The following is a 14,849-nucleotide window of genomic DNA, read 5'->3' on the forward strand; positions in this document are numbered from 1 at the left end:
CCACCAGGGTATGAGGGAAAGGCTTGCAAAGGCTGCAGACAGCATATCCACAATACAAGCACAATGGATGGAGCAATACTAGTCCTCTCTTCTCAATTTGGAGTTCTGTGGAGACAGAGGGGTACACACAATAGTGCAGATGGCTATAAACAGATATAGATAGGCAATAGATGGAAACACTCACAGAATTAGAGCCAATTGGACCTGGCTCTGGTATCAAAGGCTTCAGGATCTTTTAAGGGTGATCCAACTCCCTCTGTGGGTGTTCTGGATTTCCAAGGATGCTTTCGTTTTCCACCATAAGCAGCAAGGGATTGAATGTAATTCAAAGTAAAATATAATTTATTGGTACATTACAGATAAAATATAATTGGAAAGATAAGTATAAAATAATTGCCAAACCGCGTTTCGCCTCTATGGCTTCCTCAGTTGGCTGTATGTTAGTCTCTGTGTCTTTAAACGCCAATTTCGTGTATCCACAATGTTTGCAAGCTGACTTTTCATATATCCTCAAAGAATACACGCAGGAATGTATGCATGTTTTCAATGAGGTATATTTCATTCATTGAAGTGTTCCTTTAATTGGTGTCTATTTTATGGTTCATCCATTGTGTATTTTGCTGTGAACAGTGACACGACAAGATCCCCAAATATCTATAGACGATCCAAACATGTATATTTATATATGGGTATATGTAAATGTTAAGTCGATTTGATGACTGAATAGAACTGTCTTAAATGGAGCTGCACTGTTCAGAGTTATATATTGTTCTGCCAGTATTCTAACTGCAATGTAACTGGAGCGTGCCACAAACGCAGAGTGACTGGAGCCAACAGTACTTAATACTGTAATCAAAGCATATTTTCTTTTCGACGAGATAATGTGGGTAGTAAACATGATGTGCCTTTATGATACAATTTAGTGCTAATTACACGGATCTCTTTCAGTAACCTATGTGCTTTGATCATTCGGTGATATCATATAACGTACTCTTTGTCTCTTTTTCTTGGCTTTGCAATACAACTGCAATCGTTTATCTATACGCTTTAACTATGCAGCTACATAAAACTCCAACTCGTTGTCTGCTCGTGGTTCTCTGCATCTGTGTCTAGGGAGAGCTTAAACGGCACCGTTCTGTCCTTGAAAGCATGCTGGGAAGAAGTATTGTTTACTTGGGTATATTTAGTTATCATAAATATACCTGTCGGCCAATGCACATTTCATTAATACATAATAAATCTAGGCTGTTTCATGCTATATATACCGTGTTAAATATGCAGATATAAAAAGGAATAATCAGTGTTGCAGCTCCGCTATAAAAGCACAAGAAATATTCTCTCTTATATATTCATAGTGGAGCTGCGGGTGACATTCCTGGTTTTTATTGGGTTTTTAAAGGTAGTTAAGTTTTACAAAGAATTGCTTTCCACTAGTGGTGGAACATATTAATTGTAGTGTGTTTTTTTTTAATTTTTTTTACAATCCTATGATTATGCGATTATTACATGCCAACCTTGAATTATTATTTAATGACTTTTTATTTCATGTATAATTTAAATCGCTCCTAGTGGAGCCATAATCTGTTTCAGTCAGTGATTGGTAACAGAGATACCTTGAATGGTTGTAAACTACATTCCCCCTGATGCACATCCAGAGTAGAGTTCACATTAGCATCAGGAAGAATGTAGTTGTCAAATATTAGGAAAGCTATCACTGTTCTAGGTAACTTTGTATACATTATAGGGACACTTTAGTGTTAGGAATACAAACATGTTTAGGTGACCAGCCCACCTCAGAATGGGTGACCAGCCCACCTCCATCACTGTGCTGGTCTCGCCACGGCTGGACCCACCTCCATGGCTGAGATCATCTATCTTGATAATCTCAGCCAATCCAATGCTTTTACATTGGGAGGTTATTTTACAAGTGCAGCAAAATGCCGCGCTGCGCCAATCAGCATCTCCTCATAGAGATTCAATGAATCATGCAGAGCGTGGAGGCGCCGAGTGGAGGTGCTACACACTGTGCAGCACTGAACAAGGAAGCACCTCTATTGGCCGTCTGAGTGACTGCACCCGGAGGTGTTTCTAGGCAGAAATTTAAACACTGTATTTTTTCTGAAATGATTGGGTTTACATTGTTGACCCTGCAGGGACAGGCTATAGACAACAGAACCACTACATTAAGCTGTAGTGATTGCAATGACTATGGTGACCCTTTAATATTGAATGTAATACACCATATTACAATAAGCATCATTTCAAATATAAATTCTTGGGACATATAGTACGTTTGCATTCTGATGGGTAGAATATGTAAAAAGAAACCCATGGAAGGGCTGGCAGGGGGAGCAGAGAGGCATTGTCCCTCCCCTCCTCCCCAGGCCACTAGCGGACGATGGAGGAGAGGACGATGTTGCATCAGAGCACCATTCATCTGTTGTTTTAAAGGGACTTTTTAAGCACCAATGTCACGTAATATTGTGAAATGGTTTTGATGCATAGATGCTGTCACTTTTTTCAAGCAATGTAAAAGGCAATAACAATGTTTACATATATCCAGAACGCTGCCTCTAGTGGCTGTCTCTTCCAAGGTCTAGTACAAAGCGACAGTGCAGTTTGAGGCTATTTCCAGCTAGGCCGTCTAAGAATTGACTGAGGATCATACATGGGACTTAGGCATTCTGTAACATACATCTGCACATCAAAGATTCTTTTACAGTTATCTCGATCGAGCCTGAGAATTCTCATAAATTGAGGGATAATATACTTGGAGCAAACATAGGTTGGATCCAGCTGTTACATCGTTTGGTAAATAAACTCGATAACAAAGAGAGAATTACTATTTTTATTTAAAACATGTATAATCCTAACTTTCTTCTATCATGGAGACTATAGGAATGTAAGGATTTAAAACATTACCAGCACATGTTAAATCTGATCTATGTGACATTGTCAATTTAACATTTGTACATGCACAAAACCACAAATCCATTTCTTTACAGAATCAGAAGTTGATTAGAGTGGACACAGATTTGTGTCTGGATATTGAAATTTACTCTTAATGTCCTGCAATGGATAAAGCAATGATAACGCTGCCCTAGGATTAATACTCTTCCACTTTTTTTCCATTCACAGATTCTGTAGCCAACGCCTCTGGCCCATTATTAGTGGAAGTTGCCAAAACTCCTGCTTCCAACCTCGGAGTAGCACTAACTACCTCGATGTACTGCAACAAACAGGTCATAGTGATAGACAAAATCAAATCTGCAAGTATTGCTGACAGGTAAGTGAACAGTTAAACCCATCTAACATATTACCTAAAAATTGGTTATTTTGGGGAAATTGTCTGCAATTGCCTTGTCATCGAGGAAGGTTTTGAAAAAATAACATCTTTTTAGGTAAAAATTAGTAAGTCAAAGATACATAAAGTCAGTGGAAGAGTTTAAGGTGCGAATAGATGATTGTATCAATAATACCAGTGAAATATGTTGATAGACATAGAAACATAGAATGTGACGGCAGATAAAGAACCATTCGGCCCATCTAGTCTGCCCAGTTTTCTAAATACTTTCATTAGTCCCTGGCCTTATCTTATAGTTAGGATAGCCACGCATTCTTAAACTCCTTCCCTGTGTTAACCTCTACCACTTCAGCAGGAAGGCTATTCCATGCATCCACTACCCTCTCAGTAAAGTAATACTTCCTGATATTATTTTTTTTTTCTTTTTTTTTCTTCTTTATTTTTGTAGTGCGTACGATTATAACAGTTGCTTATGAGGTACCCCAAAGGCATTCCTCTAGCACATTCTGAACAGTTTAAACATGGGGTAGACAGTATATCTTGCACTTTTTTTTTTTTGTAGTAAGGAGAGAGACAGTATAGGTTTACGTTGCTTAGATAGTTTTAAAACATAGCATAACACAACATCGCTTTTTGCCGGTAAATTTTTATATGATTTGAAGTTAACAGTGGACTACGCTTATTTAAGATAACATGCTTTTAACAGGGCTAGTCACGCTTTAAGGTTATAGATCTGTAGCTTGTGTGTAGTGCGACTTGTATGTCTTAAAACATAGTGAAGTGGTGAGCAAATTACTGTGCCAGCAGAGGCAGCATTATGCTACGGAATTCCGGTTAGTGTTTCAGGTATCATGCATATGTAGCTTATTGAGGTAAAGAAAATATAAAGAGAAAGAAATAAAATTAAACTGTATGCTTATCTCTTAAGATTAGTATACAAGCGAGGTATGCCACCCCGAGATGCTTTAGTAGCTGGTGCAGTGTGAGATTATTTGGTACAATGGCGCAGTCAGCAGGCATATCAGATGTTCAACAGAAATGTCCATCTTAGCATTCAGTTAGGTGTAGAGGGGCGATTTCTCCTGGCTGTGGGTGGTGTGATTGTTGGTCCGGCAACCTTCTGTGCAGTCAGCCTGTGCCTGTCATGGGCAGGAAGCATTCCCAGGTTTTGGGATGGCTTGGGAGGCTCAGTGACCCTAGCTGGGTCGGTGTTCTTTTTAGGTGCTGTTAGGAGAGATGCTGGCAGCTCACGGAAGTTGAGTTTTAGTGTCCTTATTATTAACGGTCCTCCCCGGTTCTGTCGATGCAGGTGATCAGCCTGTAGTGGCTCAGGTCTTGGCGCCGTCACACATGGCCTCCGCCATCTTGTTTTTTGGTGCCTGAATTGCGGGCCTGATTTGCCATGCAGTGGTCTGGTCTCGAGGGTGGGGACTGGGATCACCCCCCGGTCCCCGCTGAGGGCCATCGTTGCCGGTCGGTTTTGTATCGAAAGTCGTGTTATTACGGCTTATTTAGTCCGGGGCCGCAGGAGCTGGTCTCCCCTGCGGCCGTCCAGCTCGCCGGTCCGGCCCCGCCCCTGATATTATTTTTAAACCTTTGCCCCTCTAATTTAAGGCTATGTCCTCTTGTTGTGGTAGTTTTTCTTCTTTTAAATATAGTCTCCTCCTTTACTGTGTTGATTCCCTTTATGTATTTAAATGTTAATTTCAGGTAATAAAATGTGAACAGTTCAAGCTTTATTTACACATTATGTGTTTTTGGCTTCTTAAACTAAACAGAAGATGGTGGTGATTTGAGAACTGCGTTACAAAATGCAGACCAAAGTAGCCACGCTGGGGCTGTAACAAATCTTTTTCCGCCGTTTTGTTCTAACTTTTTCATTTTCTCTCAGTTTGGGGTTTAATGTTGAGGTGGATTAGATTCCCCCTCTGTTTTAGTAAAAGGTGTAGTTATAGAAGTTTGAGACGTTAATGAATCAAATACAAGTGTGAACTCCTCATTTTGTTTCCTGATCAGAACCATTACTGTTTAACGGTAAGAAAAATGAATCACTTTCACTACTCATGTGACTGCTGCTAAATATAAATGTATTGCTGTGTCTATGAATTGTATTTATTCCAGTGCTGTTGGATGTGTTATGGCCCTGGGTGAGGCATTTTTAATTAGATTAGCAGCAAGCTTTGTATCTGTACCAACTGTAAACTGTCCCAGTCTTGCTGCGAATAATTAAAGCCTAACTCTTGGATATATACATATGAAGTTCAAATTGTGTTGCTTATTTTCTTTTTGGTATTTAGTGTAGTCACATTAGCTTTTCCCCCTCTGGTAGAATACAGTATGGTACACATCAATGCCGTTCCTATGCTGGCAGTATTACAAGCAACCCAGTTTTACAACCAACCAAAGCTTTATCAGTAGTGGAATCATCTAGGTATCTACCTCGCAATGTAGCACTTCAACTGACTAGTTCTTTGGACACAGTTCTAGAAGATGGGCTAGACTTAAAATTTCAAATTCAATTCAGCAGACAGGATGCTAATCCTTTAGTGTATCTGTTCCTTAATACTTATGAAATAAAATATTTAATCAAACCGTGAAATAAATTCAGAGAATTACGTTTAACTAAAAGTTATCCATGGGAATAAATATGCCTCTAAACAAGCTATATGGTTTGGACAAAAATGCCTATAGCTGTTATAAAAGCTTACTAGAATGTACCTAAATTCTCTCTTCTTTTTTCAGATGTGGGGCATTGCATATTGGTGATCACATCCTATCCGTAGACGGCACAAGTATGGAATATTGCACATTAGCTGAAGCCACTCAGCTTTTAGCTAGCACCTGTGAACTTGTAAAACTTGAGATCCTCCCGTACCACCAGACTCGCTTGGCTTTAAAGGGTCCGGATCACGGTAAGACGATCCAGCATTCCATTCTACTTTCTTTACTACGTGGCCCAAATAAGTTTAGGTACTTGCATTTAATGGGTGTTTTATGATAAATGCGGATGTTGCTTAGGAATGGTGGAGTTCAAAAACTAACTCCAAGCAATGTAGAAGGGAGTTTAAGATTAGTGGAACTAAGCAGGGGCGTAACTAGAGCATTTGGCACCTGGGGTGGATCCTAAATTTGGCACACACACCCCCCCCCCCCCCCAACTTTAAAATGTAAAGGAAAAAAAACGCAAACTGTTTTTAATGTATTTAGCACTGAGCAGTGCTTGTGTGTTTGAATGTAAGCATGTTTTTGTATGGAGTATGTAAGTGAACGCAGGTGTGTGTTTGTATGTAGTGTTGGCATTTGAATGCAGGCGTGCATCTGTGTGTAGTGTGTTTTTTTAATACAGTGATATGTTTATATATAATGGTGGTGTTCTAATACTTAAGTGTGTTTGTAGTGTTGAGTTTTGAATACAGGGGTGTATTTGTGTGTAGTGTTGGCAAGATGCTGAGATATATGCACACACACGTACACACACTGATACACTTGCAGATATATAGACATACAGATGCACACTGACAGACAGATACACAGACACACAGCTACACACACACAGATACATACTCACACATGCATATACACAGACACATAGGTACACACATGCAGATACATAGACACACAGTCACACACAGATACTGACAGACATGCAGATACAGACACACACTGACACACATGCAGCTACTCAGACACAAACACTGACACAAATATATAGATATAAACACACATACAAATACAAACAGATACACAGGTACACACGTGCAAATACACAGACACACAGTCGCACATAGATACACAGATACAAACACACGTACAGATACAAACACTGACACACAAACAAATACAGACATACAGATACACAAATGCAAACACACACAGATACACATGCAGATAGACAGGTACACAGTGTTTGTGTTTTTTAGTGGATGCACTGTGTGTAGGTGATGCAGTGTCTGTGTGTAGTGCATGTAGTGTGCGTGTTTGTGTAGTTCACGTAGTGTGCGTGTATGTGTAGTGTGTGTGTGTTTGTGTAGTGCATGTAGTGTGCGTGTATGTGTAGTGTGCATGATTGTGTAGTGCATATAGTGTGCGTGTTTGTGTGGTGTGCATGTTTGTGTAGCCAATGCAGTGTGTTTGTATAGTGGATACAGTGCGTGTTTGTGTAGTGCATATAGTGTGCATGTTTGTGTAGTGCATGTAGTGTGCATGTTTGTGTAGCCGATGCAATGTGTTTGTATAATGGATGCAGTGTGTGTAGTGGATACAGTGTGTGTTTGTCTAGTGGATACAGTGTCTGTTGTTTGGGATAAGTACTGGGAAAAGCAGATTTTTAATTAGTAGGTCTTATTCCCCCTTTCCCTCCACATGGAAGGCAGGGAGGGGGAATAAGCCCAACTGATTTTAAAAAAACTGCAACCCCCTCCCCCAGTACTTATCCCACACACCAATTACACACAGTACATGCACTTCACAATGCATACAAAACACACTACATGCACTACACTCACACTGCATACACACACACACACACATCACACTATCCCCCCCCCTCCCTGCCTCCTACTTGTGGCAAGGAAGGGGGGACACATTTCCCTGGTGGTCCGGTGGCTATAGCAGGGACACAGGAGTCATCTTGCACCCTCCAGCAGCAGCATGCACTTTCCTCTCGCCGTGATAGCATTGCCGTGGGTTGCCATGGCATCGCTTCGGCATGCGTTGCTTGCCACGGGGAATGTTGCCATAGAAACCCGCGGCAACGCTCTGGTGGTTTGCTACAGTAAAAGACATAGTGCTGCTGGAGGGTGCAAGATGACTCCTGGGTCCCTCTTTACTGCCCCTGTGTCTTCTTGCATGATGTAGAGGGGCCCAGGAGCCAACATGCTGCCCCGGGCACCCCCCTAATCGGTGGCACCCGGGGCAAATCGCCACCCCCACCCCCTTAGTACGCCACTAGATTTAAGTAACCAGATATACACTAACCTAGAAGTTAGAGGTAGAAATATCAGACTGAGTAGCAATGGCTCTTAAGCTATTAATACGATTGTTCTCCAAGGGGAAATAAATCAAACAGGACAATGGCTGGATTTAGACAACAGTTACTAACACTCTAGATGCCTGACCTTTTTATTGGTGTATAGCACGTGAAGGATCATTCGTGAAATACCAGGGAGAGCACATGCACCCTATTCTTCTGATGCCATAAAATGGGGTCAAACACAATCGTTTTTTGGTTTATACCTAAAATACATCTAGTCATAATAGACCTAATTGCATGCAATAGTTGTTACTGTGGTTGCGTTCATCTACATAAGCTATCACACACCTGATCCTGCATTAAATAGAGGGTACATCAGAACGTATGTACACAAAGTATACCCATTCTAATATCTTTGTCTCTTTACCTCAATGTTTTATTCTGCTCTGTGCTCTGCAAGCTGTGAATTCACTTCCCCTCCTGCTCATGGCCTGCTGGGATTCATAGCCTTCAAGCTGAGTAACAAAATGGTTCTCTGAGATATGACGACTGAATATGTGAAAAGAAATTAGTTTAACATCCAGGAAGTAAATTCTACTGTAGCGTAGTATTTCAATTTTCAATTTTCTCATTCAAACGCATTTCATATTTCATCAGATTGATAAATCCATTTATATACACAGTAAGTAGAAATAAGAAGAGGTGGGGAAAAAAAAATCTAATAAATTCCTTAATTTTGTTGAAAGCGCCAGTTGGCCGACTAGAAGCACAGATTGTTTCATGTTTACACATTTCATGCACGAACTATCCCCCTGACTGACAAACGGGCAAGTCTGTCGTACTGCATAGAATGTGAGTCCGAGAAGAATGGACCCTTATATTCTGTGTCCATGTCAAAAAGAGTTACTGGTATTAGTAAAAAAAAACGTTCAATCCATAGCACAACTATGGAATATCTACTAAAATAAAAGTATTCTAACGTGAGAATTAACATCATTTCCTTGTGATAGTAAGTAGTTGTGTGGCTGACTCAGCCTTGCCCTTTTGTGGATCTTAAGACAATCTCATGTGAAAGAGAATATATTATGAGAGAGGAAAAACAAACCACAAAAAGATTAGCAGTAACAACAAGAATATAAAAAAAAAGCCTACCTTCATATATTGAATAATCGTAGAGTCAAAATAAATGTAATAGTTTAAAAATAATAGTTTAAACCAAAAATACAAAATAGAAAATGGGTGCAAAAACCCATGTGCTGTATAAAAAGAACCAAATGTCTGTTGGGTCACTATCCCCTAAAGTAATTCATTAAAGACTAGTGTTTTAAGAACACTGTTACTCTTCTTTCCTAAATGCAACCATATCTTATTGTCTTTTGTCTTTAACATTTTTGATACCGCTTGTAGCCAGTTTAAAGGGATACTCCAGACAAATGAAGTTGCTATGAAGCCAGAAGGCCCCTGGATGCACTCTCACTCCCCATTCTCTAAACTGGCTTAAAACGAAACATACTCCGGGGGTTAAGCTCTGTGAGGTAAGAGATGAGGTAAACGGTTAAACTCCTTGAGATAAGAGTGCCTCCAGGGGCCTCCTGGCACCATAACAACTTAATTTAGATAGAATTATTTTGGTGCCTGTAGTGTCCCTTTAATGTCAATAACAGTCTAGTACAGATATTTGCCAGTCAACCATTACTTTAAAAAACATGTCTCCCTTTTCAGCCATGCATTAGCAAAAATCCCCCTTCCACCATGATTTCATACTTTCCCAGTGACACACTCATAGAACCAACAATAAGTATAATAGCTTGCCCTATGGATACTGGCCCCTAGGATAGCCTCTAACATGTGTGAGTTTTCTTTCCTTCATGGAAGAAGTGTTTTGCCATGCTAATAGGTACAGCTGAGAATAAAGATTTTTCTACCTGTATATTGAATGGGTTTGGTGATTGTGCTAATATGCTTCTATTTTTCCTTGCTAACTGCTTTCACTTCCGCTGCTACCTTGTTCATTAAAATTCAGTTACCTTTCCCTCTTCTCTGGTTCTTGTTTTTTGTTTTCTTTTGATTTCCTGTCATCCCTTCATGCGGGCAGTAAAGGTTCAAAGGAGCAAGGACGGCCAATCTCCCTGGGACACCTCTGCCAACAGCCACAGCCGCCTCCTCACCTGCCAACATTATAACACCTACCACCCTGATCATAGCAGGACGCCAGCCATCAAATGCCAGAAACCACCTCCTCAAAAACTCCTTCGTAATGTTTCACCCTTTCTTCTCCTCACTTTTCTTTAATCTGTTTTTTTAAGTTCCTTTCTTAAAGATGCTTTTTTCATGTTCCCCCATTCCAGGCATTACGCGCTTTTTGGTTTTATTTTGCCACCCAATGCCACTAACAATTTAAATACAAAGTTCTGGTTTCTGGGACTTAGTTGGATGTACGATGTGCCTAATGTGTTTTAATGCCTGTGATTTTGTTTAAATACATTTTTGGTGAAAATGGTCTATCACACAATGGATCGACTATAGGAGACTCCAGGCACTATAACTATAACCAATTTAATTAGATGAAATGGTCATAGTGCTTAAGGGGTCCCTTTAAATGTAGTTTGAATTTGCATCTAATGTAGTTGGAATGTGTTAAGGGTTCGTGATGTGTGTAGCAGTGTGTTATTAGCAGCATGTCTTAATTAAAACCTGTGGCTTATATGTGACTCTAGCACAATGTTAATGATTCCTCTGTTTAATCACTATTTAATTCTATATTTTGATGATCCACTTAATAGATATACCATAGTTCATGTTCATATTGTAGTTCATGCAGAGAAAGGGAGGAGTAACAAGCCTCAACATTTCTGCATTAATTTTGATGGAATGATGATTATAGTAGCTTTTGTTTCAAACAGTCATTTTTACCATTCATTGTTTTAATTGTGGCTGTTTAGTACATGCCGCTATAAAGTGCTTTCTGCTTAGCAATTGACCAATTTCCTGATTTCTTAATACTCCTTTATTTATGAATAAATGCATTCCGTTAAGGTAGATGCCCAACAATCACTAAGCTTTTTAGTTGTTTTTTTTACTATTTTATCTGTTTATTGATTGTGAGGGTAGAGCATGCCCACTGCAGGGTACATGAAGGGTGCATGAAGAGTCCGGTGGGTTGTATAGACTTTAATATTGTGCAGAGCCACATTAGTTCATGTTGTCAGAGAGAACTGTGTACCGATTATATTCTTTCTTACAGCAGCATTGGTATCCTCGTCCTTTTCTCCTACCTCCATGAGTGCGTATAGCTTGAGCTCACTCAACATGGGCACCCTACCTCGCAGCCTTTACCCCACCAGTCCACGAGGGACATTGATGAGAAGGAGACTAAAGAAGAAAGACTTCAAAAGCTCACGTAAGCTGATATATTATATATTCAACCTCCCAGTTATGTGTATTACAGTTTAGTAACAAGCGTATTGATGGGTGGCATTAGATTTAAAGATGGGCATATTTTATCACTGTCTTATGAAGTATCTCTGGAAGATATTAATTTAAAAACCATTGCTTTTCAAAACCAAGATCTGGTGTTTTATAGCAATGCTAAGCTTAGTACCGTATTCCTTATGTTAAGTAGATTTTTGTACAAGTGGGTGAAAGTGGCAAACAGGAAGGGGTGGGACAGTATCACAACATGAATACTCTCCTTTTAATATGTGACCTGCACCTACCATAAAAGTAGGGAATTCCCTTGATGACCAGAATAAGCATCCGTGTATTCATTTATTTTAGGTGGGGTTTTTTTTCAGCAGCAATTGAATGCAATCTATTGTAAAGCATAAAAGTGTACAAAATGTGTTAATGACAAATGTCAAGGTTTGTGTATGTGCATGTGCGTAAATTGTATCTAAAACAATGTAGTGTGTGGCTTCAACTAAATGAGAAAGAAGGAATTACAACCAGATAAATATAAAGACTGCTCTGGTGTGTTTCAGCCACGTCAATGCAGATCACTCTCATTAGTACACATTAATTATACAGCAATGGAGAGTACACTGTCTGGTGTATTTCTGAAAGTTTTTTTAACCTGATTTAGCTGTTTTCCTCTCTGTGTACATCAAGTAGTTTATCAGATCTTGCTAAGAACATGCTAAATCTTTTGTCAATTTCTTATTAATCATGTCGTTTTGTACTTGTTTGTCTTTCTACTCATTTGACACATGCCAATCTTGATAAAAAAAATAATAATCAAAGGATTTTCTCTGTTAATTAAAATGTTCTTGAGAATGTCATTTGCTCTGAAGTTCCAAAAATAACACTCATTAACACCAATTACTAGTATTACCAGTATGGTATATCTGTTTACTGTGATTTTATTGGATCGACTGAGTGTTTATTGACTTCGAAAATTGTGAATGTAATGTAACAACTGAACAATTATTGACGTTCATTGCATTTTTTTTTTTTGTTTTATTTTAGTTTTTCTATTTCTATTTTATGGAGACATCTATTCATTAACAGGGGTTAGTGTAGATTACCAAAGTCCCGTGGTGAGCTGCTAAAGAACAATAGACCTATGACCGTGGTCATCAACCCTTGGAACTCGAGAAGTTGTGGTTGCCTACCACTGACCTATTATATAGTTTAATTACTCTATAGCCTAGGAAGGTATTATCCACTTACGGATCTCGTGGACAAGTTAATCCCCTCAACCACACTGAAAAACCATGACTAGTCTGTGTTAGTTGTGATTACAGAACAATTTAAATGTGTAACATTCCCTTCTTCTTAGAGAACAGGTGAACCAGGTATTAGTGGTCAGCCCTAATGTTTAAAATTGTGATGTAGGGCACGACTAATGTCCTTTAGCATTGACTTTCACGTAACATTTACAGGTTATATAAATATGAGCAGATATATTGTGCTACTACATTTTTTAAGTTCTGTGTAAGCTGGAAATCATTGATATGGTAATAAAGTCCACAGCTTGCTCATAAAACCATTACTTGCTCCTTATGATGGATCAGAAGACTCTCCTCATTAGTCAGAGACGTTGAGTCGATTATTCAAGCTTCCCCAGTGTGTCTGTTTTTGAGCGTACAAATATTCCAGATTTATCTCAAAATTTCTATAGCTCATCTGTGTATATTAAGTGAGGAATACCTTTACTAACTTACTACATACATGTTCCTGTTTATCATTATGTCTCTTCATCCCTCTGTCTTTCGATCTCTGAACCACTCCTCCACCAATTAGTCTTACATTGTAAAAAGTCTTTGTTGAAGAGGAAGGAGATATAGTCCTTGTTCATTTCTTATGACAATGTCTAACGGCATGTTGTTCCAAAAGTGGTGGTCTCCTTTTTCCCGTATCTGTAGGTCTCCCTATTGTCTTCTTGACCTGCTTCATTCTGATATGAGCTGTTGTTTCTAGAGGGAAGCTTAGAATTAATTTTAAGTGTACTATTTTAAAATCTTATTTTTGAAAGAGTGACATTATATATCTACTGTAATCTTTAGATGTTCTCATTGTCAGCGCATTCCTTGGAGGATAAGTTATGAGTCAGAAAAGAGTCCCTGTACAGAGTTTGAAGTCTGAGTCACTCAAGAATAGCCTTAATGGAAAATGCATTTCAGCATTAATTTCTCCTGCCATTAGCACTAATTAAAAGCCTTAATGGTGAAGGACTTAATTTACCTGGATTGAAGGAATGACTGGCACTCTGTAATGTAAAGTAGACTTCAATTATTAGTGATCGCCTTGTTAATTAGCTCCTCATCTGGAGTGTTTTACTGTGTATGGAATTATTTCTACAAAAATGTGCTGAACCCTGAGCAGAACCTTCAAGCGAACTTACACGTATTGGTACATTCAGTATTTCATTTGAATTCCTGCTGAATGAGAAAGCATAGGCCTCAATTTCATATTTTTGGATATGCTTTTGAAATGATTTAATATATGTGAATACATTTTTTAAATGATTTAATGGTTTGAAAAATATTTGAATATTTATTTATTTTTAATATAGTGATATATTTTAATTTTTTTGAGAAAAAAATATTTACAAGTTTATCCAAATATCATGAAATAATTTTAAAATATTAAATTGAGGCTTTAATGCTAAAATGTGATCAGGCGCAGAAGTATGCGATGCATTTGAATTACCGGTAGATGTGTACATTTCTACAGTTATGGGATACCATGAGCTAAATTACTATGAGGTCTGTGGATTGAGAATTGTGCTTCATACATAAACAAAATCAATCGTAGACTCTAAACGAGGTGAGGAATGGGAGGCTTTGTATCAGCCTTGCACAGTTCACTCTGTAATTGTATTCATAGCCTACAAATTGCCTGTGCTGCATGCATATGATGGGCTAGAAGCAGTCTGGACAGCATCATTTGGACATAATTTTCTTTTCTTCTGTAGCTGTCCATATTATTTTGTATAATGGATGTTTGGAAGAATGTAGTAGTTGTAGTCATAGTTGTTATCCTAGATCAGGGATAGGCAACCTTTGGCACTCCAGATGTTGTGGACTACATCCCCCATAATGCTCTTACACCCATAATGCTGGCAAAGCATCA

General features: G+C 38.8%; 1 protein-coding gene across 11 annotated transcripts in view; it reads left to right on the forward strand.

Annotated features, from left to right (window-relative positions):
* The window catches only part of GRIP1 (glutamate receptor interacting protein 1), a 509,652-nt gene that overhangs the window by 450,736 nt on the left and 44,067 nt on the right, over positions 1–14,849 (forward strand). For 5 of the 11 annotated variants that reach the window (XM_063447052.1, XM_063447047.1, XM_063447049.1 and 2 more), the window contains exons 8-11: positions 3,139–3,286; positions 6,047–6,216; positions 10,372–10,530; positions 11,521–11,676. In XM_063447052.1, coding sequence (XP_063303122.1) covers positions 3,139–3,286; positions 6,047–6,216; positions 10,372–10,530; positions 11,521–11,676 — 633 coding nt within the window. The remainder of the gene's footprint in view (positions 1–3,138; positions 3,287–6,046; positions 6,217–10,371; positions 10,531–11,520; positions 11,677–14,849) is intronic. The other 6 variants (XM_063447048.1, XM_063447051.1, XM_063447055.1 and 3 more) reach the window with 3 other exon arrangements.

The sequence above is a fragment of the Pelobates fuscus genome, chromosome 3 (genome assembly GCF_036172605.1).
Source record: "Pelobates fuscus isolate aPelFus1 chromosome 3, aPelFus1.pri, whole genome shotgun sequence".
Lineage (NCBI taxonomy): Eukaryota > Metazoa > Chordata > Amphibia > Anura > Pelobatidae > Pelobates > Pelobates fuscus.